The sequence below is a fragment of the Chiloscyllium punctatum genome, chromosome 25, assembly GCF_047496795.1.
Source record: "Chiloscyllium punctatum isolate Juve2018m chromosome 25, sChiPun1.3, whole genome shotgun sequence".
Lineage (NCBI taxonomy): Eukaryota > Metazoa > Chordata > Chondrichthyes > Orectolobiformes > Hemiscylliidae > Chiloscyllium > Chiloscyllium punctatum.
In genome coordinates, this window is record NC_092763.1 from 26421152 (window position 1) to 26446824 (window position 25673).

Here is a 25673-nt window from a genome sequence, read left to right on the forward strand (position 1 = left end):
TTGCAGATGACACCAAAATTGGAGGCGTAGTAGACAGCAAAGAAGATTACCTCAGAGTACAATGGGATCTTGATCAGATGGGCCAATAGGCCGAGGAATGGCAGGTGGAGTTTAATTGAGATAAATGTGTACTTTGGAAAGGCAAATCATGGCAGGACTAATACACTTAATGGTAAGTTCCTGGGGAGTGTTGCTGAACAAAGAGACCTTGGTGTGTAGGTTCACAGTTCCCTGAAAGTAATGTCTCAGGTAGATAGGATAGTGAAGAAGGTGCTTAGTATGCTTTCCTTTATTGGTCAGAGTATTGAGTACAGGAGTTGGGAGTCATGTTGCAGCTGTACAGGACATTGGTTAGGCCACTTTTGGAGTTTTCTGTGCAATTCTGGTCTCCTTCCTATTGGAAGCATATTGTGAAACTTGAAAGGGTTCAGAAAAGATTTACAAGTATGTTGCTAGGGAGAGGCTGAATAGGCTGGGGCTGTTTTCCCTGGAGCATCGTAGGCTGAGGGGTGACCTTATAGAGGTTTACACAATCATGAGAGGCATGGATAGGGTAAATAGACAAGATCTTTTCCCTGCGTTGGGGGAGTCCATACATTGATCATGGGTGACTTCAATATGCAGGTGGACTGGGTAAATAATGTTGCTAGTGGATCTAAAGAAAGGGAATTCATGGAATGCTTACAGGATGGCTTTTTGGAACAGCTAGTCATGGAGCCCACAAGAGAGCAGACTATTCTGGACCTAGTGCTTTGCAATGAACCAGACTCTATAAAAGATCTTAAAGTAAGGGAACCCTTAGGAAGTAGCGACCATAATATGGTAGAGTTCAGTCTGGAGTTTGAAAGGGAGAAGGCGAAATCTGATGTAATGGTGTTACAGTTGAATAAAGGTAATTATGAGGGCATGAGAGAGGAACTGACTAAAATAGACTGGAAGCAGAGGCTAACCGGGAAGACACTAGAGCAAAAATGGCAGGAGTTTGTAGGTATAATTGAGGACACTGTACAGAGGTTCATTCCCAAGAAAAGAAAGATTAACCGGGGAGGGATTAGACAACCTTGGCTGACAAAGGAAGTCAGGAAATGTATTAAAGAAAAAAAGAGATCCTATAAAGTGGCTAAGAACAGTGGGAAATCAGAAGATTGGGAAGGATACAAAAGCAAACAGAGGATAACAAAGAGTGTAATAAGAAATGAGAGGATCAAATATGAAGGTAGGCTAGCCAGTAATATTAGAAATAATAGTAAAAGTTTCTTTCAGTACATAAGAAACAAACGACAGGCAAAAGTAGACATTGGGCCACTTCAAACTGATGCAGGGAGCCTAGTGATGGGAGATAAGGAAATAGCAGGAGAACTTAACAAGTACTTTGCGTCAGTTTTCACAGTGGAAGACAGGAGTAATATCCCAAAAATTAAAGGGTGTCACGGGGCTGAGCTGAGTATGGTTGCCATTACGAAAGAGATAGTGCTAGAAAAGTTAAAAAGTCTTAAAATTGATAAATCTCCTGGCCCCGATGGGATACACCCTAGAGTTCTGAGAGAGGTTGCTGAGGAAATAGCAGAGGCATTGGTTGAGATCTTTCAAGAGTCACTGGAGTCAGGAAAGGTCCCGGACGATTGGAAGATGGCTGTAGTAACCCCCTTGTTCAAGAAAGGATCAAGGCAAAAGATGGAAAATTATAGGCCAATCAGCTTAACCTCGGTTGTTGGTAAAATTCTAGAATCCATCATTAAGGATGAGGTTTCTAAATTCTTGGAAGAGCAGAGTCTGATTAGAACAAGTCAACATGGATTTAGTAAAGGGAGGTCATGCCTGACAAACCTGTTGGAATTTTTTGAAGAGGTAACAAGTAGGTTAGACCAGGGGAACCCAGTGGATGTGGTCTATCTGGACTTTCAAAAGGCCTTTGATAAGGTGCCACACGGGAGACTGCTGAGCAAGGTGAGGGCCCATGGTGTTCGAGGTGAGCTGCTGGGATGGATTGAGGATTGGCTATCTAACAGAAGGCAGAGAGTTGGGATAAAAGGTTCTTTTTCAGAATGGCAGCCGGTGACGAGTGGTGTCCCGCAGGGTTCGGTGCTGGGGCCACAGCTGTTCGCATTATATATTAATGATTTGGATGAGGGAACCGGGGGCATTCTAGCGAAGTTTGCCGATGATACAAAGTTAGGTAGACAGGCAGGTAGTACTGAGGAAGTGGGGAGGCTACAGAAGGATCTAGACAGGTTGGGAGAGTGGTCCAGGAAATGGCTGATGGAATTTAACGTGAGCAAGTGCGAGGTCTTGCACTTTGGCAAAAAGAATATAGGAATGGACTACTTTCTAAATGGTGAGAAACTTAATAAAGCCAAAGCACAAAGGGATCTGGGAGTGCTAGTCGAGGATTCTCTAAAGGTAAACATGCAGGTTGAGTCTGTGATTAAGAAAGCGAATGCAATGTTGTCTCTTATCTCAAGAGGGTTGGAATATAAAAGCAGAGATGTACTACTAAGACTTTATAAAGCTCTGGTTAGGCCCCATTTGGAGTACTGTGTCCAGTTTTGGTCCCCACACCTCAGGAAGGACATACTGGCACTGGAACGTGTCCAGCGGAGATTCACACGGATGATCCCTGGAATGACAGGTCTAGCATATGAGGAACGGCTGAGGATACTGGGATTGTATTCGTTGGAGTTTAGAAGATTAAGGGGAGATCTAATAGAGACGTACAAAATAATACATGGCTTTGAAAAGGTGGATGCTAGAAAATTGTTTCTGTTAGGCGAGGAGACTAGGACCCGTGGACACAGCCTTAGAATTAGAGGGGGTCATTTCAGAACGGAAATGCGGAGACATTTCTTCAGCCAGAGAGTGGTGGGCCTGTGGAATTCATTGCCACGGAGTGCAGTGGAAGCCGGGACGCTAAATGTCTTCAAGGCCGAGATTGATAGGTTCTTGTTGTCTAGAGGAATTAAGGGCTACGGGGAGAACGCTGGCAAGTGGAGCTGAAATGCGCATCAGCCATGATTGAATGGCGGAGTGGACTCGATGGGCCGAATGGCCTTACTTCCACTCCTATGTCTTATGGTCTTATAGAGGGCTTGGGTTTAGGGTGAGAAGGGAAAAATGTAAAAGGAACCTAAGGGGCAACCTTTTCATGTGAGGGGTGGTGCATATATGGAATGAGGTGCCAGAGGAAGTGATGGAGGCTGGTACAATTACAACATTTAAAAGGCATCTGGATGGGTCCATGAATAGGAAGGGTTTGGAGGGATATGGGCATTTAGGATATCTGGTCAGCATGGACGAGTTGGACTGAAGGGTCTGTTTCCATGCTGTATATCTCTATGAATCTGTGTGCAGGTAGGTGGGATGAGTTTAGTTTGAAACATGGTGAGTGTGTACTGGTTGGACCAGGGGGTCTGTTTTCATGCCGCATGACTGTGAGGTAAAGCATCACTCAGTAAGAACTTTGCCAACTATTAAGACTGAGGAATGTAAACCCAATTGGATAAGACAGTCTCACAATAGCCCTCTACAAATTCCCAGTGAAGGAAGTGAGGACTGCAGATGCTGGAGATCAGAGCTGAAAATGTGTTGCTGGAAAAGTGCAGCAGGTCAAGCAGCATCCTGATGCTGCCTGGCTTGCTGTGTTCTTCCAGCCTCCTGCTGTCTATCTTTTGTGCTGGAAACTGACAATGGAGTGAAATACCTTCATGGAAATGTATTACTGTAGATTAGTTTAGAACACCTTTAAACCCCATCAAAATTGTACAATGACCTTTCTTAGGCCAAGTTAAAGAACAATTTGAAAACAAAAAAACCCACTACTGAAACAAAAGGAACCAGGTCTCCAACAAGTAAATAGAAGTCTATTCACAAATCCAAAAAAAGTTCATTTTTAGCCCTGTATATAACAACTGCTCATACTTAATAGCCCTTTAATATCCCAAGGTACCACATGTGAGTATTATCTAACAAAGTATGGCACTGAAGCAAATAAAGAGATGACAGGTGAAGAGCAGCTTGATGTGAGGGGTAGGTATTAAGGAGTGTCTTATAAAGGTGGAAAGTAAGTCAGACAGCAAGGAGGGAAGGGGTTCCAGATCTTGGTATTGAGGCAACTGAAGTGGAAGCCACATCAGCTATTCTGAGATGTGAACATAGTTAAAAATCATACAACACCACGTTTTAGTCCAACAGGTTTATTTGGAAGCACTAGCTTTAGGAGTGCTGCTCCTTCATCAACTACATGATGAAGGAACAGCGCTCCCAAAGCTAGTGCTTCCAAATAAATCTGTTGGACTATGACCTGGTGTTGTGTGATTTTTAACTTTGTCCACCCCAGTCCAACACCGACACCTCCACATCATGGCTGAGATGTGGACTCGGTGTTGGCAGTCAGTGCTTTATTTAAACCACATTAGGTGGTGCATTGTGCACCCTCAGTGAACTGGAGCTTTGAGCTTTCAGTAAAAGAGTGTAGGCTTCATCAAGTTGGTGTTCCCTGAAGCGTTGGAGACTGAGGGAGTGAGCTGGTTGAGGGTATTGAAAAGGTCCACTGGAGCTTTCGCGATTGAGCTGGAGCGATGTTCGCTCTTGGTAACCTGGGGAGGGGGGAGTAGATGGGTAAATAGAACTGAAGGCTGAATTAGACCTGACTCCCTGGAATGATGGGAGATATTGTAGGGGTCTCCTCCAGTCCTTAATTAGCCGCTTAATCTTTTATATGCTCTTCTATACTGTTTGGTTTAATTTGAAATCAGCGGAGGGTTGAAGTTGACTGAAGGTGGAAAGTGGTCGGCAATGATAGGGTTAGTGCCTCTCTCTCTCTCTCTCTCAGTACTTCCCTCCCTCTCTCTCCTATGTGGGTCCTCTCTGACTGTTTATTCCCATTCTTCCCTGGTGCCGACCGTATCATAGTGTCTCTGAATCCATCAACTGCTCGAACTTAACTACGGAGGGTTTGCAAACAGCTGTTTCTGGCTCGCCATCTCCTTCTTTCCTTCTGTCTCTCTCTCTCTCTCTCTCTGTGGGAGTGCTGGACCTGATGCCTGGCAGCTTGTTCTGAGAGAGCCTGGGGTGGGTTGGGGGGGGCGGGGTGGGGTGGGGGTCAGCTCCCGACCCTGGGATTCAGCGCCCCGGGAGATCCTCGCCTCTCCCGGACTGTCGAGCTGTTGCAGGGACGCGGTTGGAATCGGGAAGGATAATGCAGCGGCTGTTTTGCAGGTTCCTGAGCGTCGTTTCGTTTCTGTGCCTTTTGGAAGCAAACGGTGGCATCAGGTAAGTGGAGGGATCATGCTGATTGCAAGTTCAGAGCCTAATCTCCATCACTGAAGAATTCTTCAACCATTGATTTCATGGTTTGAGTTGACGGTGATCTCAAGAATGAAATGATCTTCACCCCCGCCGCCCCCACACACACATCTCCCCGGCCAAAGATTGCTATTTATTTTGATATTGAATCCAGCGAGAGTTGCACTGTCCCCTGTAGCTCTGCAGACAGCTCCGGACAGTGTCGCCTCCGCTCTCCGTTCCCCGGAGCAGTCACCGGCTGGGCGGAAAGTTGTCCCGTCCCAGCGCGGAAGCCACCGGGATCCACCGGGACTCCGGAAACGGGCTCACACCCTCGATCCGGCGTCATGGTGATCCGCTTCCCAGTAAAAATGGTGTTCCTGCATGCCAGGGATACAGTGCTATTTCACAGATAGGAATCCTGGTAATAGAAGCAGCTCTCCATAGACAGCACTCCATAGATAGTCAGCGGAATGTATATACAACAGTCCCATTTACAGCGCTATAGGGAGACAGCGGAATGGATATACAACAGTCCCATTTACAGCGCTATGGGGAGACAGCGGAATGTATATACAACAGTCCCATTGACAGCGCTATAGGGAGACAGTGGAATGTATATACAACAGTCCCATTTACAGCGCTATAGGGAGACAGTGGAATGGATATACAACAGTCCCATTTACAGCGCTATAGGGAGACAGCGGAATGGATATACAACAGTCCCATTGACAGCGCTATCGGGAAACAGTGGAATGTATATACAACAGTCCCATTGACAGCGCTATAGGGAAACAGTGGAATGTATACACAACAGTCCCATTTACAGCGCGATAGGGAGACAGCGGAATGGATATACAACAGTCCCATTTACAGCGCTATAGGGAGACAGCGGAATGGATATACAGCAGTCCCATTGACAGCGCTATCGGGAAACAGTGGAATGTATATACAACAGTCCCATTGACAGCGCTATAGGGAAACAGTGGAATGTATACACAACAGTCCCATTTACAGCGCGATAGGGAGACAGCGGAATGGATATACAACAGTCCCATTTCCAGCGCGGTAGGGAGACAGTGGAATGGATATACAACAGTCCCATTTACAGCGCAATAGGGAGACAGCGGAATGGATATACAACAGTCCCATTTACTGCGCGATAGGGAGACAGTGGAATGTATATACAACAGTCCCATTTACAGCACGATAGGGAGACAGCGGAATGTATATACAACAGTCCCATTGACAGCACTATAGGGAAACAGTGGAATGTATATACAACAGTCCCATTTACAGCGCGATAGGGAGACAGTGGAATGGATATACAACAGTCCCATTTACAGCGCAATAGGGAGACAGTGGAATGGATATACAACAGTCCCATTTACAGCGCGATAGGGAGACAGCGGAACGTATATACAACAGTCCCATTGACAGCGCTATAGGGAAACAGTGGAATTTATATACAACAGTCCCATTTACAGCGCGATAGGGAGACAGTGGAATGGATATACAACAGTCCCATTTACAGCGCGATAGGGAGACAGCGGAATGGATATACAACAGTCCCATTTACCGCGATATAGGGAGACAGTGGAATGTATATACAACAGTCCCATTTACAGCACGATAGGGAAACAGTGGAATGGATATACAACAGTCCCATTTACAGCGCGATAGGGAGACAGCGGAATGGATATACAACAGTCCCATTTACAGCGCGATAGGGAGACAGCGGAATGGATATACAACAGTCCCATTTACAGCGCTATTTGGAGACAGCGGAATGTATATACAACAGTCCCATTTACCGCGATATAGGGAGACAGTGGAATGTATATACAACAGTCCCATTTACAGCACGATAGGGAAACAGTGGAATGGATATACAACAGTCCCATTTACAGCGCGATAGGGAGACAGCGGAATGGATATACAACAGTCCCATTTGAAGCGCTATAGGGAGACAGCGGAATGTATATACAACAGTCCCATTGACAGCGCGATAGGGAGACAGTGGAATGGATATACAACAGTCCCATTTACAGCGCTATAGGGAGACAGCGGAATGTATATACAACAGTCCCATTTACAGCGCGATAGGGAGACAGTGGAATGGATATGCAACAGTCCCATTTACAGCGTGATAGGGAGACAGTGGAATGTATATACTACAATCCCATTTACAGCGCGATAGGGAGACAGTGGAATGGATATACAACAGTCCCATTTACAGCGCGACAGGGAGACAGTGGAATGTATATACAACAGTCCCATTTACCGCGATATAGGGAGACAGTGGAATTTATATACAACAGTCCCATTTACAGCACGATAGGGAAACAGTGGAATGGATATACAACAGTCCCATTTATAGCGCTATAGGGAGACAGCGGAATGGATATACAACAGTCCCATTTACAGCGCTATAGGGAGACAGCGGAATGGATATACAACAGTCCCATTGCAGTGCTATAGGGAGACAGCGGAATGTATATACAACAGTCCCATTTACAGCGCGATAGGGAGACAGTGGAATGGATATACAACAGTCCCATTTACCGCGATATAGGGAGACAGTGGAATGTATATATAACAATCCCATTTACAGCGCGATAGGGAGACAGTGGAATGGATATACAACAGTCCCATTTACAGCGCGATAGGGAGACAGTGGAATGGATATACAACAGTCCCATTTACAGCGCTAAGGGAGACAGCGGAATGTATATACAACAGTCCCATTTACAGCGCGATAGGGAGGCAGTGGAATGTATATACAACAGTCCCATTTACAGGGCGATAGGGAGACAGTGGAATGTATATATAACAATCCCATTGACAGCGCTATTGGGAAACAGCAGAATGTATATACAACAGTCCCATTGACAGCGCTATTGGGAAACAGTGGAATGTATATACAACAGTCCCATTTACAGCGCAATAGGGAGACAGCGGAATGGATATACAACAGTCCCATTTACAGCGCAATAGGGAGACAGCGGAATGTATATACAACAGTCCCATTTACAGGGCGATAGGGAGACAGTGGAATGTATATACAACAGTCCCATTGACAGCGCTATAGGGAGACAGTGGAATGGATATACAACAGTCCCATTGACAGCGCTATAGGGAGACAGTGGAATGGATATACAACAGTCCCATTGACAGCGCTATAGGGAGACAGTGGAATGTATATACAACAGTCCCATTTACAGCGCGATAGGGAGACAGCGGAATGTATATACAACAGTCCCATTGACAGCACTATAGGGAAACAGTGGAATGTATATACAACAGTCCCATTTACAGCGCGATAGGGAGACAGTGGAATGGATATACAACAGTCCCATTTACAGCGCAATAGGGAGACAGTGGAATGGATATACAACAGTCCCATTTACAGCGCGATAGGGAGACAGCGGAATGTATATACAACAGTCCCATTGACAGCGCTATAGGGAAACAGTGGAATGTATATACAACAGTCCCATTTACAGCGCAATAGGGAGACAGTGGAATGGATATACAACAGTCCCATTTACAGCGCGATAGGGAGACAGCGGAATGGATATACAACAGTCCCATTTACCGCGATATTGGGAGACCGTGGAATGTATATACAACAGTCCCATTTACAGCGCGATAGGGAGACAGCGGAATGTATATACAACAGTTCCATTTACAGCGCTATAGGGAGACAGTGGAATGTATACAACAGTTCCATTTACACCGCTATAGGGAGACAATGGAATGTATAGTCCCATATACAGCACTCCAGGGACAGTGCAGAATGCATATACAACAGTCCCATATACAACACTCCAGGCAGAGAATGGAATGTATATACAACAGTCCCATATATAGCACTCCAGGAAGAGGGCAGAATGTATACATAACAGTCCCGTATACATAACAGTCCCATATACAGAACTCCAGGGAGAATGCAGAATGCATATACAATAGTCCTATATACAACTATCCTATGTACTGCATTTCAGGGAGAAGGCAGAATGTATATACAACTGTCCTGTATACAGCATCTCTAGGACAATGCAGAATGTATACACAACAGTCCCATATACAGCACTTCAGGGAGAAGCAGAATGTATATACAACAGTCCCATATACAGCACTCCAGGGAGAGAGCAGAATGTACATACAATAGTCCTATATGCAACATTCCAAGGAGACAGTGGCATTTATATACAATAGTCCCATATACAACCCTCCAGGGATGGTGCAGAATGTATATACAACAGTCCCATATTCAGCATGGCAGAGAGAGAATGGCATGTATAAATTACAGTCCCAGATATAACACTCCTGGGGCTTCACTTTGTCACATAAGCAAAACAGAGTAAAATCATAATAAAACAAAGAACTATGGGTGCTGGAGATCTGAAACACATACAGAAGTTGCTGGCGAAACTCAGCAGCCGTGGGAAGAGAGCTGAGCTAATATTTCAAGTCTGGTTACTCTTCATGAATCTGTTCTGGTGAATTATGGTAGACTTTGCAGAAAATAGCAGAAAGCAAGTGCAAACTGTTAGGGTTTACTTTTCCATGTTCTTTGGGTGTGTATGAAATGATCACTGCGAGGTCAAAGATGATGAGTGGGCACAGATTTCCTCACTACCAAAGGGGAAATATGATATGACCTTATGAAAGTTGTTTCCTCCAAGCACCTGAGCCAAAAGTAAAATATTTTGTGAATTGGAGGCACATTAGTCGGATGCAGATAAGGGTTAAGACCTTTTGTCAGAGATTTTGAATCAAATTCCCCAGAAAGATGATCTGTAACTGACTATAGTCAGACTTTAATAGTTTTCAAAAAAACATATTTAATACTTGCAATGTGCACTGGCAAACTTCAACTTAGGGATCCTTGGATCAGTATAGAGTCATAGAGTCAGAGAGTTGTACAGCATGGAATTTGACCCTTCTGTCCAACTCGTCCATGCCAATCAGATATCCCAACCCAATGTAGTCCCACCTGCCAGCACTTGGCCTATATCCCTCCAAACCATTCCTATTTGTATACCCATCCAGATGCCTTTTAAATGTTGCAATTGTACCAGCCTCCACCACTTCCTCTGGCTTCTCATCCCATACACGTACCACCCTCTGCATGAAAAAGTTGCCCCTTAGGTCTCTTTTATATCTTTCCCGTCTCACCCTAAACCTATGCCCTCTAGTTCTGGACTCCCCCACCCCAGGGAAAAGACTTTGTCTATTTACCCTAACCATGCCCCACATGATTTTATAAACCTCTATATGGTCACCCCTGAGCCTCTGCCGCTCCAGGGTAAACAGCCCCAGCCTGTTCAATCTCTCCCTATATCTCAAACCCTCCAACCTAGGCAACATCCTTATAAATCTTTTCTGAACCCTTTCAAGTTCCACAACACCCTTCTGATAGGAAGGAGACCAGAATTGCCAGTAATATTCGAAAAGTGGCCTAACTAATATTAGAAATTGTGCTAAAGTGCCTCATATAGACAGGCTACTAGTTGTAACTGGAGTTCAACTGTCAAAGTGGGAGATCCAGCTGATCATTGGGGGTGGGAGGGGGGATCGGGGGACTGCTGCTGTCTTAAAGAATCATTTTGGGGAAATAATCATTTATATTAGCTTTTGTGTAACATTGAAGGTGTTCTGCAGTGAGATAAAGAAGAGAGAATACATTGATTACCAGATTTTGAAATGACTCTAGATACTGGTCACAGGTATTGGTAGCAAGGTAGGATTAAAGACTATTTTTGTCATTGTAGAACTGGCTATTATAGTGAAGGATAAAACTTAAGCCACAATCAAAAGTGAATGCATCTCAGGAGTGTTCAAACCCAGCTGCTTTAGGGTTTTATCAACTACCATTTCACTAGGAAATTCCCAAAGACTGGATCCAAAAAATGACACACAAAGAAGGACATTTTGACAAGGATGGAGGAAGAAATCCTAAATCCTGAAAAAACTTGATTGGTCTCAAGGATCTTTTAGGTAAAAACAATGACTGCAGATGCTGGAAACCAGAGTCTAGATTAGAGTGGGGCTGGAAAAGCACAGCAGACAAGGATCTTTTAGTCTTGTGGTGAATTATTTGTTCACAGTTGTTTGATTGTGCCTTATTGGTATTGCCTATGCTTGCACAGTTTGTGGAACAGGTTGACTAAGTGCTGGAAAAGCACTGCAGTTCAGGCAGCATCCGAGGAGCAGGAAAATCGATGTTTCGGGCAAAAGCCCTTCATACTCTAATCTTGACTCTAAGCTCCAGCATCTGCAGTACCCACTTTTGCCTGACTAAAATGCTGTCTTGATCCACCAAGTAATGAGGTTTGTTAAAGAGTATACACAAGCATTTCAGGTTTGTTGATGACAGAACATTGAGGTCACTAAACAGAGGTGCAATTCAATGTGAAATAGCTGGCATTAGCCATTTGCTAAGTACCATTGTAGCCTACAGTGAGTTTCTTGTGCTGTTGAGTCTATGAAATTAACAAATGGAACTTGACATTGTCAGAGCTGTTCAAGTAGGGGAGCTAGTGCAGGGGCTGAAGTGTAGGAGAAGGGAAGAGACTGTGTCGATGCCTCTTAAATAGTAGGAAAGGCCATAAATTATTAGAAAGATAGTCAATATTTTATTAAGTATATAAGTGAACTTCAGAGTTGCAGGGACTTCAGGTTTGCTGTTTCACTAGATTTCACACACATACATTCTTTCTCTCTCTCTCATTCATACACTCACTCACTTCCTATCTCTCACACATACACACTGACTCTCACAAACATACTCTCTCTCAAGTACACTACTCATACATACTCTCTCATGCACATTCTCTCTTTGGCACACACCATCTCACACATTCTTTGTGGCACTGTCTCACACACACACACTCTCTCATGCATATTTTCTCTCTCATACACATTTTCTCTAACATGCTCACATAGACTCGCACATGCACTCTCTTTCAAACTCATATTCACAAAAATACTCACACACACTTTTTCTGTCACACACATAAATCACTCTCTCATGTGCATTTTAACACATACAGGTTCATGCACAGTATTTCTTACACTCTATTTCACACTTTATATATACTCTCTCACACACACTTTCTCTCTCATACACACTGTAATACATTCTTTCACATAGACACACACTTGCTCATACACACACTGTCTCCCCCATATTTTCTTCCACACACATTTTCTCTCACACTTTCTCTCTCAAACATACTTTGTCTAACATACGCTGTCTCTAACAAATCTCTCACATGCACAGACTCACACACTCACTTTCTCACGCACACACACATCTCACATGCACTTACTCATTTAGTCATACAGACATTCTCACACACACTTTCTCTTTCTCAAACACATTGAGCCCTAGAAACAAACTCTTCCTCTCAGACACACACTCTCTTACACACACACATTCTCTCTCACAAACAACTTCTCACACATGCATAGTCCCTCACATTTTCTCCCTCACACACAAAACACATTCTCTCAAACTCACGCGTTCTCACACAGTGTCTTAAACACAAACTATCTCATGCACACTGTCTCTCTCTCCCTCACACACATACACATTGTCTTATGCATTCACAATCTCATACACACACTGTGTCTCTCATGCATACTGTCTCTGACACACACAATGTCTTTGTCACACACTGTTTCATGCATGCAGAGTTTCATACAAATTGTCTCTCTCACACAAGCTGTCTCACACACACACCACACACACACGCAGTCTCTCACACATATTTTCTCACTCAGTCTCTCACTCATACACTCTCTCACTCATATGCTCTCTCTCTCACACACACACACTCACACATACCGTCTGTCTTACAGACACACACTCTCACATAAACTCTCACTCACACTGTCTCTCTTTCTCTCTCTCTCTCACTTACACACACACACGCACACGCACACACAGAGTCTCTCACACATATACTCTCTCACAGTCACTCACTCTCTCTCAGGCATAGACTCGCATAGAAACAAATGGACCCATCAAACTAATCAATGCTGAATCCCAAACCACACAAATGTGGCATGGTATATATGTGGTCTGCATTATGTTCCCATAAAATATATATATGAACAAAGTACTTCAGAGTTATGAAAATATGGGAACCCTGAAACAAACTGCGCTGTCAGAAACAGGTGCTGTAAAAACAAACGCTTCCTCAATAGAGATGGAGACTGATGTTGATCTGTGATCAGAGATGGGAGTCAGGCCATCAGATGTTAGCATGTTGGAGCTGTCATTCACTTTGGAGAGCATGAAGTGTTTAGGAGGTTGCTAGGACCTGACATGTCCTCAGTCCCAGCCGTGTTGTTGACATGTGGATCATCAGCAGAAACCAGGTGATATCACTTGCTGTAGTATAAGGTGTGCATGATGTACATGATATGCCCTCAGTTGGTGGCTCCTAAAGGTTACATTCCAGCATTTAACATTCTGTGACCAGTGACTGTCATTCACTCTATCACCGGCAACACTGCTGGAGATAGTTTACCTTGTTCACTACGGTAATGCTGCCAACATGAGTGCGTGCCAACCAGTTCCCAACTCTTCATTCATGGAATTTCAAAGTTGCAATAGAAATACAGTTCTGCACCTCCAACCTGTAAGTCTATATCCCCACTCCTTCACTCAGTGTGAACACCTTTCCAATGGGGATCAGAAATCTGACAGAAATTTGTATGTCATGGATAGTAGTTTCATGATTCTCTCTGATTCGCCATTGGACGGTGGGTCCTGAGAATATGATAGGATGTTTAAATCTCTGATCCTGGCAGATATTGCACATCCTGCTGGTTATGGATGTTATCCATAACTGGAATGCTCCTTAGTCCTAATCTTGTACACATTTCTTAGAGTTCTGTCAGAATACCAATTGTAAGAGTTGAAGTGAGGCTGATTACTTCAATGTAGTTACAGGTTGTTCAGCTGTAACACATGTTTCATTTTCATAAATTCACTGTAATGTGATTGACAAATTGGGGTCACTGTTTCTAAAGCGCAAACTTTAAAAGTGTGTGTTGGTTGTAACATGGTTACATTAGCAACACTATAGGCACAAACTTCCTATCATGCGGGGTTGCACAAAAAGGCAATATTGCATTACAGAAGAACTACCTGTATTTTATAGTTCCATAGTCAACAATACAACGCATTACAATCAGCTGCAGTTTTCAAACAAGATCTAACAGCAATCTGATGTTGTAGCAATGGTTCATTATTTGGAAAACTGTGAAGATCTCAGACAGATATCACACTTTGCAAGATAGACTCTGTTGGTATCTTGAGTACACACAGGTTGTTATGAACTGTCTGGATTCAAGCGCCTCTACCGATGGGGGTTATTGAGTGTGTGATTGACACTAATTCCTTACACAATGCAATTGAGTTGCTGAGTCTTCCATACCAACTCATGTTGGGCCATTAATTCATCAGAATGTCGAAGTCAGAATGGAAGTGTTCAGAAGTATCAAACTCAATTTCAGTCCAAACCTACCGAAAGGTTACTGAAAGGTCATTGGCTGCAGAATATTGGAACTATTACTAGTGCACAGCTCTCAGCAGTTATGATCCACAATAACCTAGTTCCTGCAACTCTCGTATCCAATCACAGTGGTTATCTTTCAGCAGGCATCTCCTGGTCAGTTGTGTCAAGCTTGGTCTGGCTTTTGTCCTCTCATTACGTGAAAATTTTAGTTTGCATTTTTGGAATCACAGCAATATTGGATTCACAATAGTTTGAGTGGAGTTTCTACCTGTGCCTGTGTGGGTTTCCATCTGATGTTCCAATTTCCTCCCACAGTCCAAAGATGTACAGGTTAGGTGAATTAGCCATGCTAAATTATCTGTAGTGTCCAGGGATGCGTAGGCTAGGTGAGTTGGCCATGGGAAATATGGGGTAGGGAACTGAATTTGGGTGGGAAGGGTTGGTGCTGACTCGATAGGCCGAATGGCCTCTTTCAGTGCTATAGGGATTTTATGATTGGATTTTGATATTTCTAAGTCATATTGTATATTGATTTAAAAGCCATTGGTACTCTTGTTGCAGGTGTAGATGTTAGTTTTAGGTGAACTCAATCACTATACAGCTTTTTCTCAAACTTTGCATATTTCACCACTGGATACATACCCACTGATTTCCCATTTTACATCATTGTTTTTACATCATTTGTACCAATGGCATTTAAATCAATATACAATATGACTTAGAAATATCAAAATCCAATCATAAAATCCCTATATCTCTGAAAGAGGCCATTCGGCCTATCGAGTCAGCACCAACCCTTCCCACCCAAATCCAGTTCCCTACCCCATATTTCCCATGGCCAACTCATCCCTGGACACTACAGATAATTTAATATGGCTAATTCACCTAACCTGTACATCTTTGGACTGTGGGAGGAAATGTGTTGCATCATAGATTGGCTGCTTCCTTTGAGGTGACTTCTCAACCTCTCCCTTCTAAGAACTGATACATCATGACCTCTAATACAGGTCCTTTGCAGCATCAATTCCAGCAAACCACACTGACTCTTGCTGTGTTAAATCTGTGAGTGGTTTCATTATATCTGAAAATGCATTTCAGATAGTGAGCCGTTTCAAGAATTTGCTGGAAATTGCTACGGTGGTCAGTGTTAGCATCTTCAAAACTGCTGTAACTTTGGCTGGATCGCTAATAATTCTTCTTCCATTGCAATGTGTTGAATAATAAGTATTTCTTGCCATTTGATGTTGTCTGTGTTTAGTGAATCCATGTAATTAAGCGTCCAAGGTTCCGATTGTCAGCAGAAAATGACCCTGATAACGGATGTCCCCAGTCATTGGATTTAAAGCAGATAATGAGAGTGTCATTCTTTTAATGTACCACTGAACTGATCTGTGAGGTTAATGTTATAACAAGAATGGCGTCCTATCTGATTAAGTTATCCAGGATTCTCTGCACCTTATCACTTATAGCTACAGGTCCTCAATATGCTATATATTGTTTTAGGGTGATTCAGTGCTCGACACCATCACTGAATCCTTGAGGATGTTTCTTTATTAAACAGTGTTTGTAATTCTTGAGCATGTGTTGCAGCACTGGGGTTCTATCCATTTTATCATTCTCTGTGTACATAGTGATGAGCATCTAAGGCAGGCCATTCTGTCCATCAGAGTAATGCTATCAACAAGTTTATACCTAAAATTAATATCCTTGACTAAGATTTGATCTTGTATTTTTAAATAAGTGGATTTGCTCAATGCACTCCAGACTATCATTGTTGCCTTATTTGCCTGTAATCTTTGAGAATTGGAATCCATTAGTTTTTTTTGTGTGTGTGGAGCAAATTGTGCTTCAATTTTATTTGAAACCTTTAATTGCCTGATTCCAATGTTAGACACTTGAAGTCTTCTGAACCAATAATGTTAGCTGCATTAATGACAATGTTTCCTTTTGACCGTGGTGCTTCTACTGTTGCTCGAAGTTGCTCTTAGGGTTGATTAGAAGGGAAGCCAAGCAGGGGAGGTGGAGCAGCAATGGCAGGAGTTTCAGGGCTGTAGTTCAGAAGGCACAGCACAAATTAATTCCTAGGAAGAAGAAGCATATTAAGGGGCGGATGAGGCAAACTGAGCTGAAAAGGGGAGTTGTGAACTGTATAAAAACAAACACACTTTTCCATGTGGACAATTAGGAATGAGCTATGAATGTTACCCTAGCATGCTGGACCCACATGCAGTGAACAGCCGAAAAGACATGCTGTTTGAAATGATCCACCAGTCTTTGGGACCTGCAACCTATGTACCTGGCAGTAAATTTTATTCAGCACGCTAGCATGGTAGGCAGAATGTCTTTTGACTTTATGGCAGCAGTCTGTTAGTGAAAGATGCCACTCATGTTGCTATGTCTGTTTTCAATAAACACTGATCGTACTCAACCAGTCTAAAAATTGCAGAATATAAAATCTAACAACATGTTTGATGCTTTTATTGGAGAACACTTGCAGAATAATTCTGAGTGAGTTCAGATTTACACCAACAATGATTTTAAGATAATCAATCAAGCTCATAATGTGGTTCACTTATGATCGCTGGAACCGACCTGCATTCATATGTGCAGACCGCACTTTTACACAGTTAAAGAGCATAACCAGCTATTGTATTTTTAAAAATTAAGCTGAAGCAACACTATGCTGGAAATTTTCAATGGCGTCTCAACAATTCAGAGTTGACTTGCCAACAAATCTTTTCTCATGCAGTATGGTGTGGACTTGTTGGACCGAAGGGCCTGTTTCCACACTGTAGGGAATCTAATCTAATCAAAACAAAAATAGTGCTCCCATTGATGTTTGGCATTCCTGCATTTCAGCTGAATAAGTGAGAATGGCATATCTCTTTTACAAAGCACTAGAGACCAAATTTTTTTTAAAAATGATCTCAGGACCTTAAATTCAAAAGAAACAAATAAATTCAATAATTATTAACCTGAAATATACTCATGGTCAGAGAATCAAGAGCAATCTGGTGACAAGTATCTCGAGACAGACTAGGGGTCAGTGAATTGAGAGAGACTTGGGGTCAATGAATGAAGAGAGAAAGAGAGACTCAGGGTCAGTGAATCAAGAGAGACAGACTTGGGGTTAGTCATATCCCTTCTGTAATTGCCAGTATCTGTCCCTATAAGTGACCTCATGCTAACCTCCAGAGAGAGTAAGTTTATGCTATGAGAATGAGTATCAGCAAGGTCACCTCCCTTGGTGAATTACTGACTTGACATGAGAATGGGGAAGAGTGAAACCAGTGTCCATTTCAACTGTGCTACCTGTCCTGTTGGATTCTGGGTGATTGTGTTGCTTTACAGCTCCCAGTCCAGCGTTCTGCACTGAGCCTGCAGCCTGTTGCATGATCTCGTGGGTCTTTACAAGAGGCTCAAGGGTATCAGGAGAAGGCAGGACCAGGCTACTGAGTTAGATGATCAACCATGATCATATTGAATGATCAGCAGGCTCAAAGGGCTAAATGGCCTACTCCTGCACCTATTTTCTATATTTCTGTGCTTAATGGGTGGAGTTTAAGGCAGCTTCAACATTATCTCTTAATGGATGATGAAGGGCTTTTGCCCGAAACGTCCATTTTCCTGCTCCTCCACTCTCACCTTGACCCTGCAGGAGACGAGTCTCACTCTGTCAGGGCTGACCTTGAAGATGTAACACATTTTGAACATAACCTTTACCTTCTTTGCCCAGTAGGAAAGCTGTGGTTTCAGCAGTGAACGGTGAACAGCTTCCCCACCACATAGTAATTGTATCTGTGTCTTTCTATTCTATAGACCAGTGTCCTCCAGGGAATCTGACACCAAGTCCAGCAACAGACCATCGTCATCACCCTCCGATTTCCTCGACAAACTGATGGGGAAGACCTCGGGCTACGACGCACGGATCCGGCCTAATTTTAAAGGTACGGCTTCTCTCATCCAGCTCCAAACTGCTTTGATTCTGTCCCTCACTCCCTCTGTATCAAAAGTCCCAAAGCATCCCCATTCCCCATCTCTCCTCACATGGACCAACTGATTGGATATCACAGTGTGCAATGAAAGAGGCCATTCATGCCATCATTGCAGATGATGGTCACCATGATGTCTGTACATGGGGAGGCCCCTGACAGAGTTTACAAACTAGGAAGAGATTTTTCCACTTGGAAAACAGTGCTTCACCAGCTTGTGTTTTTTCTAAGTACCAAAAGGGCTCAGGTTGAACCATCCTCCTCTGAAGCGATGCCATATTTTCAAGGCTTCACCACCCCCCCCCCCCCCCCCCAGCCCACCCTGAGAGCGTAGATTTCCAGAAACTTCCATTGTAAAATATAGTAACTGCAATTGAGGAGCCCTGTTTCATTGAATGTGATTATAACCAAGGTGTTAACATAGTTTAAAAGACAGCTGAGGAGAGACTGTTTCATTCATTCAGAAAAACAGAACCAAATGCAATTACCTTAAAGTTTAGAATTGTAGAATCACAAAATGTTGAAGTCAGAAGGATGACAGTTAGACTTTCACTCTATTGGCAGCTCACTGCAGTCCCACTCACTGTGCTTTGCCTGGACATTGTGAATATTTCCCCTTCAGGAAATGAACCATTTCCTTTCTGAAAGCCTCATTTGCACCTGCCTCCAGCACAGTGTCAAACCCTGACCGCTCACAATGTGAGAAAGGCTTTCCTCATATTGTCTTTGTTCTTTTGCCAATCACAGTGAATCAGTGCATTCTGTTTGTGATGCGTCAACCAATAGGAACAGGAAAGAATATGAAGGGATAAGGTGTAAAGGAGGGTTAATGCAGTTTGTCCAACAATTGATTATGATTTAATTGATTGTTAAAGCAATTTCAAAGAGCTGAATGAGTACCTCCTGTACCCATGTATCATGTGAGAGGGCTGAATGGCCTCCTGTTCCTATTTAATAGCCTTGAAGGCATGAATGGTTTCCGCATTTTTCTATTCTGCAGACATGAGGAGCTTAATGACTTTCTGTTTGAATGTGCCAGACCAGAGCAACTATTCTCTTTCCGATTTAAATTGCCATGTAGTATCCTGTCCCAATTTATTGTTAATTCCAGATGTTAAATGGGACAGACCCTGCAGATAGGTCCCTGGGTCCTTTTGGGATCCATCCCAAATATTGAGGGAGGCAAGAGAACAAATGCTGGAGCATTGGCAGACATCTTTGTATCCTCTGGCCACGGTTGAGGTCCCTGAGGAGTGAGGAATAGCCAAAATTGTCCCATTGTTTAAGAAGGGTAACAGAGATAATCCAGGGAAATTGCAGGCCTGTGAGCCTCACATCTGTGGTCAGGAAATTTTGCGTTTAGAAGCAAGTATTAGCGATAGAGATCATTGTTTTGTGCAGAGGAGGTCACGCCTCATTAACATGATGACGTTTTTTGAGGAAGTGATAAAGATGATTGATGAGGGAAAAGCAGTTGATGTTGTCTACATGGACTTCAGTAAAGCCACTGATAAGATCCCTCATGGCAGATTGGTACAAAAGGTGAAGTCATGTGGTATCAGGAGTGAGATGGCAAGATGGATACAGAACTGGCTTTGGAGACAGAGTGTAGCGGTGGAAGGATTCATTTTAGAATGAAGGGTGGTAACTTGTGGTGTTTCACAGGGATCAGTGCTGGGACCTTTGCTGTTCGTTGTCTACACAAATGATTTGGAAGAAAATGTGGCTGGTCTAACAAGTAAGTTTGTAGGTAATACAAATATTGGTGGAGTTGTGGATAGTGAAGAGGATTGTCAGAGGATACAGCAGGATATAGATAAGTTGGAGGCATGGGCAGAAACGTGCCAAGTGGAGTTTAATCCAGACAAATGTAAAGTGATGCATTTTGGAAGGTCAAGTACTGGTGGAAACTATATAGTGAATGGCAGAATCCTTTGGAGTATTGATTGCAGAGGGATCAGGGTGCACAGATCTACAGATCACTGAAGGTGGCAGTTCAGGTAGATCAGGTGGTAAAAAAGGCCTATTGCCTTCATTGGATGGGGCATTGAGTACAAGGGTATACAAGTAATGCTGCAGCTTTATAGAACTTTATTGAGGCCACACTTGGAATATTGCGTACAGTTCTGGTCACCACACTACCAGAAGGATATGAATGTTTTGGAGAGGGTACAAAAAAGGTTTACCAGAATGTTGCTTGGTATGGGGGATTTTAATTAGGGAGAAAGGTTGTATAGACTGGATTTGTTTTCACTGGAATGCTGAAGATTGATGGACGACCTGACAGAAGTTTATAAGATTGTGAATGGCATGGATAGAGTGGCAAATGTGAGGCTCTTTCCCAGGGTGGAGGAGGGGCCAATTACTATGGGACACAGGTTGAAGGGATGGGGGATGGTGGAAATTTTAAAAAGACATGCAAGGCAAGATTTTCACGCAAAAGGTGGTGAGTGCCTGGAATGTACAACCAGAAGTGGTGGTGGGAACAGACACAATAGCAGCATTCAAGAAGCACTTGGATGAATATCGGAGGAAATAGAGGGATAGGGATCCTATAAATGAATACACTTTTAGTGTTGGCACAGGCTTGGAGGGCCTGCTCCTGTGCTGTACTGTTCTTTGTTCTTTTGTAAAAGGCAGGACACTACTACTTTGAGTGCTGTAGCTGAGAACAAACACACCATTTCTGCCAATTTGCCATTGATTGTTCACCGAAGCCTGTGAATAAATTCATAGCACAAACTGCTCTCTGTGGCATTGCCCACTGAATAAACACTTGCATCAGAATAGAGCCCCTCACAACCTCAGCATGTCTGAAAGGGCTGTGTAATCGATTAAATTAGTTGGCAGTTGTAACATAGGAACAACAGAAAATTTACACACTGAGAGATTCCACAGACAGCCATCAGGTAGTGACCAGTAATTAGTTTAGCAATGTTGTTTACGTGATAAATATCGGCTGTTGCCTCAGGGAAGCAGGGTAAAGAATTGGTTGAATTGTTTCTTCTGGAATGGATTTAATGTATTGATCACTCATATAAAACCTGAAGGTTTCACAGTGATACATTTGTTGGGATTTGTCCCGCTCTTCTCCTGCAGAAGAAAATAAGAAGCAACTATTAGCTCCACTAACGAGGAAGAATTTTGTTCCTGTTTTGTTTGGCACCGATTCCTGCAAACTGTCCCCAAATTAAGCACAAAATGAACCATTGCTCCAGTTAACTGCTGAGACTCAGCCACACAGGGTCAGCACCAGTTGGACAATGCACAGGCCATATGTGGCTTTCAAAAATTGGGAAGCAGTTAGATTTTCAACCAAGCAGCTCAATATACCCAGTGAGCTACAAACAGAGCTGCTTGCTGAGGAATCTGGGTTACAAATAACAAAGAGTTGTTGCATTAAGAGACGGAGGAGTCAACACATAATGATGGTTGAGACACTGGGTCAAAATCCTAGAATGACTCCCTCCCTCATAGAAATATGGGCTTACCTACACCAAATGGGCTGCTGCAGTTTAAGACTACCTTCACTGAGATGAGCAACAATGCTGGCCAATCTCACATCCCTTAAATGAATAAAGGAAAAGAGGATGAGATAGAGTGGAAAGCAAGGAGGGGCAAGTGATGGGGGGAAAATAAAAGGGTGTAATAGGAATTTTAATAAGAAAACAGTGCGGGGAAACTCTGTAATTAGGCAGGGCAATAAAAGGCTCACATTGTTGTGGGAGATCTCATACACAGCAATAAGGCTGTGTCTTAGGTTCAAACAGGATTGTGTGCTGAACATTCCCATTACATGATATTTGGCAGAGATTGATTATTTAACAAGACCAGATGATGAAGGACGGTGAGGTTGAATCAGGGCATGAATCTGTTAGGTTGGAGGTCACACTTTTCAGGACAGTCAGTCTGTCCACCCGTCATAGCTTCACACAATGTCTGCATCCTTAGTTACAGGTATGAGCACACAGTTTGTGGTTGAATGCAGTTCTGCTGCTGCTGATGGTCCACTGCAAGTTGTAGAATGTCAGTATCAAGCTAGTATCCTGCTTTTATTGTACCGTTCAACAGGGTACCAGTACTACGCAAGCACTAATGATGATAGGTTTATGGCTAGGGATAGTTCAATTGATGTTATTCATATGGACCTAGAGTCATAAAGTCATGGAAACAGACCCTTCAGTCCAACTTGTCTATGCTGACCAAATTTCCCAAACTAAACTAAACTTGCCTGCATTTGGCCCATATCCTTCTAGATTTTTCCGATTCATGCACCTGTCCAAATGTCATTTAAATGTTATAACCTTACCTGCATCTACCACTTCCTCCGGCAGTTCATTCCACATATGAACCACCATCTGTATGAAAACATTGTCCCTCAGATCCCTTTTAAACCTTTCTCCTCTCACCTTAAAAACATGCCCCCTCAATTTGAACTCCACCTCACCTCTCCCCTCCACCCCAGGGAAAAGACCTTTGTTGTTCATCTTATCTGTTCCCCTTATGATTTTTACAACCTCTATTAGGTCATCCCACTCCAACATTCCTAGTGAAAAAAGTCCCAGACTATCCAGGCTGTCAAACCCTCCAGTCCTGGCAACATCCTTGTGAACCCTCTCCAATTCAGTGATATTCTACCTATAGCAGGGTGACCAGAACTGTACACAGTGTTCCAAAAGTGATCTCACCAATGTCCTGTCCAACTTCAAAATAATGTCCTGACTCTTTTACTCAATGGTTTGAGCAATGAAGGCAAGCATGCTAAACAACCTTGTCTATCTATCATGCAACATTTAAAGGACTATAAACGTGAACCCCTAGGTTTGATAACACCACCCAGGGCCTTGCCATTAACCGTAAAGTCCTGCCCTTGTATGTTTTACCAAGATGTCATACCACATATTTATCCAAATTAAATTCCATCTGCCACTCCTCAGTCCATTATCCCAATTGTTCATGACCCCTTTGTAATCTTAGATAACCTTCATCACTGACAACTATACCATCAATTTTGGTGTCATCACAAACTTACTAACCATGCCTTCTAAATTCTCATCCAAACCATTGAGATAAATGACAAACAAAAAATGGATCCAGCACCAATCCCTACGGAACACTGCTAGACCTAAACTTCTAGTCTGAAAAACAACCCTCCACCACCACCTCCTACTGTCTCCTACTGTCAAGCCAATTCTCAAAGTAATTTGAAAAGATACAATGCAGTATGCTTATTGGCAAAATTCAGTCCAGAGATTAAAGATACAGGAAACAAATAAGAGATAGAAAGCAAAGAATGGTGGTGAACTACTGTTTTTCACATTGGAAGGAAGTATATAGTGATATATTTCCAAAGTGAATATTAGAACCACTGCTATTTTTGATATTTATATGAATGATCTGAGTTTGGGAATACAGGACATCTCTTCAAAGCCCACACATTACACAAAAGTTGAAAATATAGTAAATAATGAGGAAGAAGGTAAGAAACTTTGGGAGGATATAGCCCTCTGGTGAAATGTGTAGACATATAACAGATGAAATTTAATAAAGGGAATTGTAGAGAGGCGTATTGGTCAGTAGAAGGAAGAGAAGCAATATCAAGTAAATAGTAAGATCATAAACTGGGGATGTATGTACACAAATCTTTGCATGTGGCAGGATAAGTTGAGAAAGCTGATAAAAACAAAGTAGACAGATTCTTTGGATTTATTAATAAAGCAATGGAGATACAAAGCAAGAATGCTAAGCCTCAGCTGCACTGTTGTATTCATACTTTAGGAACAATGTCATGACAGTAAAGTGTGTATAGAATGGTGTCAGGAATGAGTGAGCCTATCTAAAGGGAGAGATTTGAGAAATTGGGATTTTTGTCCAGCGCTATTGCGAGATTTAACAGAGATGTTCAAAATTTCTAATTTCCTCCGAGAATATTCTATTTCTGCTGGTGGGAGAATGAATGAGTGCTGAAGATTTTGAATAACAATGATTCTGGGTGGAAGTACTTTCTGGCCCCCTTACTGTAGTTCTACTGTTGAAGAAAGCATCAAACTTGAATAATTAGAGATTGCAACAAAGTCAACATTGTAATTATGTGGGGGTTTAACCTTCATGTAGACTGAGCTAATCAAATTAACAAAACATAGCCTGGAAGATGAATTCGTAGAAGGCTTTTGTGACAGTTTCCTGGAATAATTACATTTGGAACCAACTTGTAATAAAGTTACTTTGCACCAAGAATTATGCAACGTGGCAGGGTTAACTAGCAACCTCGTAATTAAAGATTAATGGGGATAAAGTGATTGTAATACCATTGAATTCCATATTAAGCTTGAAAAATTGACTTACTTCCACCCCAACATTGAACTCTAAAATTAAGTAAAGCAAATTTGTCAGTAAGAGGAAAGAGCTGAGATAATTTGTATGATAATAAATAAAGTGAAAATTTAAAGAACTAATTCATAATGCTCAACAAAAATACATTAAATTAGAAAAGCAAAAACTCAGTTCGAGAGGCCTGCCACTGACTTACTAAAGAAGTTGAGGATGGTATTAGATTAAAATAAGAAGCTCGTAATATTGCAAACAAAAGTAAAAAAAACTTAGGATTGGACATGTTTTGGAAACCAACAAAGAGTGAACAATTTTTTATTAAAACAGGGTAAATGTAAAAGTAGTCAGGAATATAACAAAATGAATAGTAAGAGCCTTAGCTAGTCACAACTATATTTAATACTAGGTAAAGAGACCAAGAATTGTGAACAATTGTCCAGCTTTGTTAACAAAATATAGCAGTTTGAAAATTTAAGTTACGAACAAAATGCAAGGAGGTTGCTAAGAGACTGGGAGGAGAAGTAAGTCATTC

The 25673-nt window shown here is 42.5% G+C and overlaps 1 protein-coding gene across 4 annotated transcripts in view; it reads left to right on the forward strand.

The window, feature by feature from the left end:
* The first annotated feature begins 5133 nt into the window (after positions 1-5133).
* The window catches only part of glra4a (glycine receptor, alpha 4a), a 55168-nt gene continuing 34628 nt past the window's right edge, over positions 5134-25673 (forward strand). For all 4 annotated transcript variants that reach the window (XM_072594866.1, XM_072594868.1, XM_072594869.1 and 1 more), the window contains exons 1-2: positions 5134-5268; positions 18639-18766. In XM_072594866.1, the coding sequence (XP_072450967.1) occupies positions 5195-5268; positions 18639-18766 (202 nt within the window). In that variant the 5' untranslated portion in view covers positions 5134-5194. The remainder of the gene's footprint in view (positions 5269-18638; positions 18767-25673) is intronic.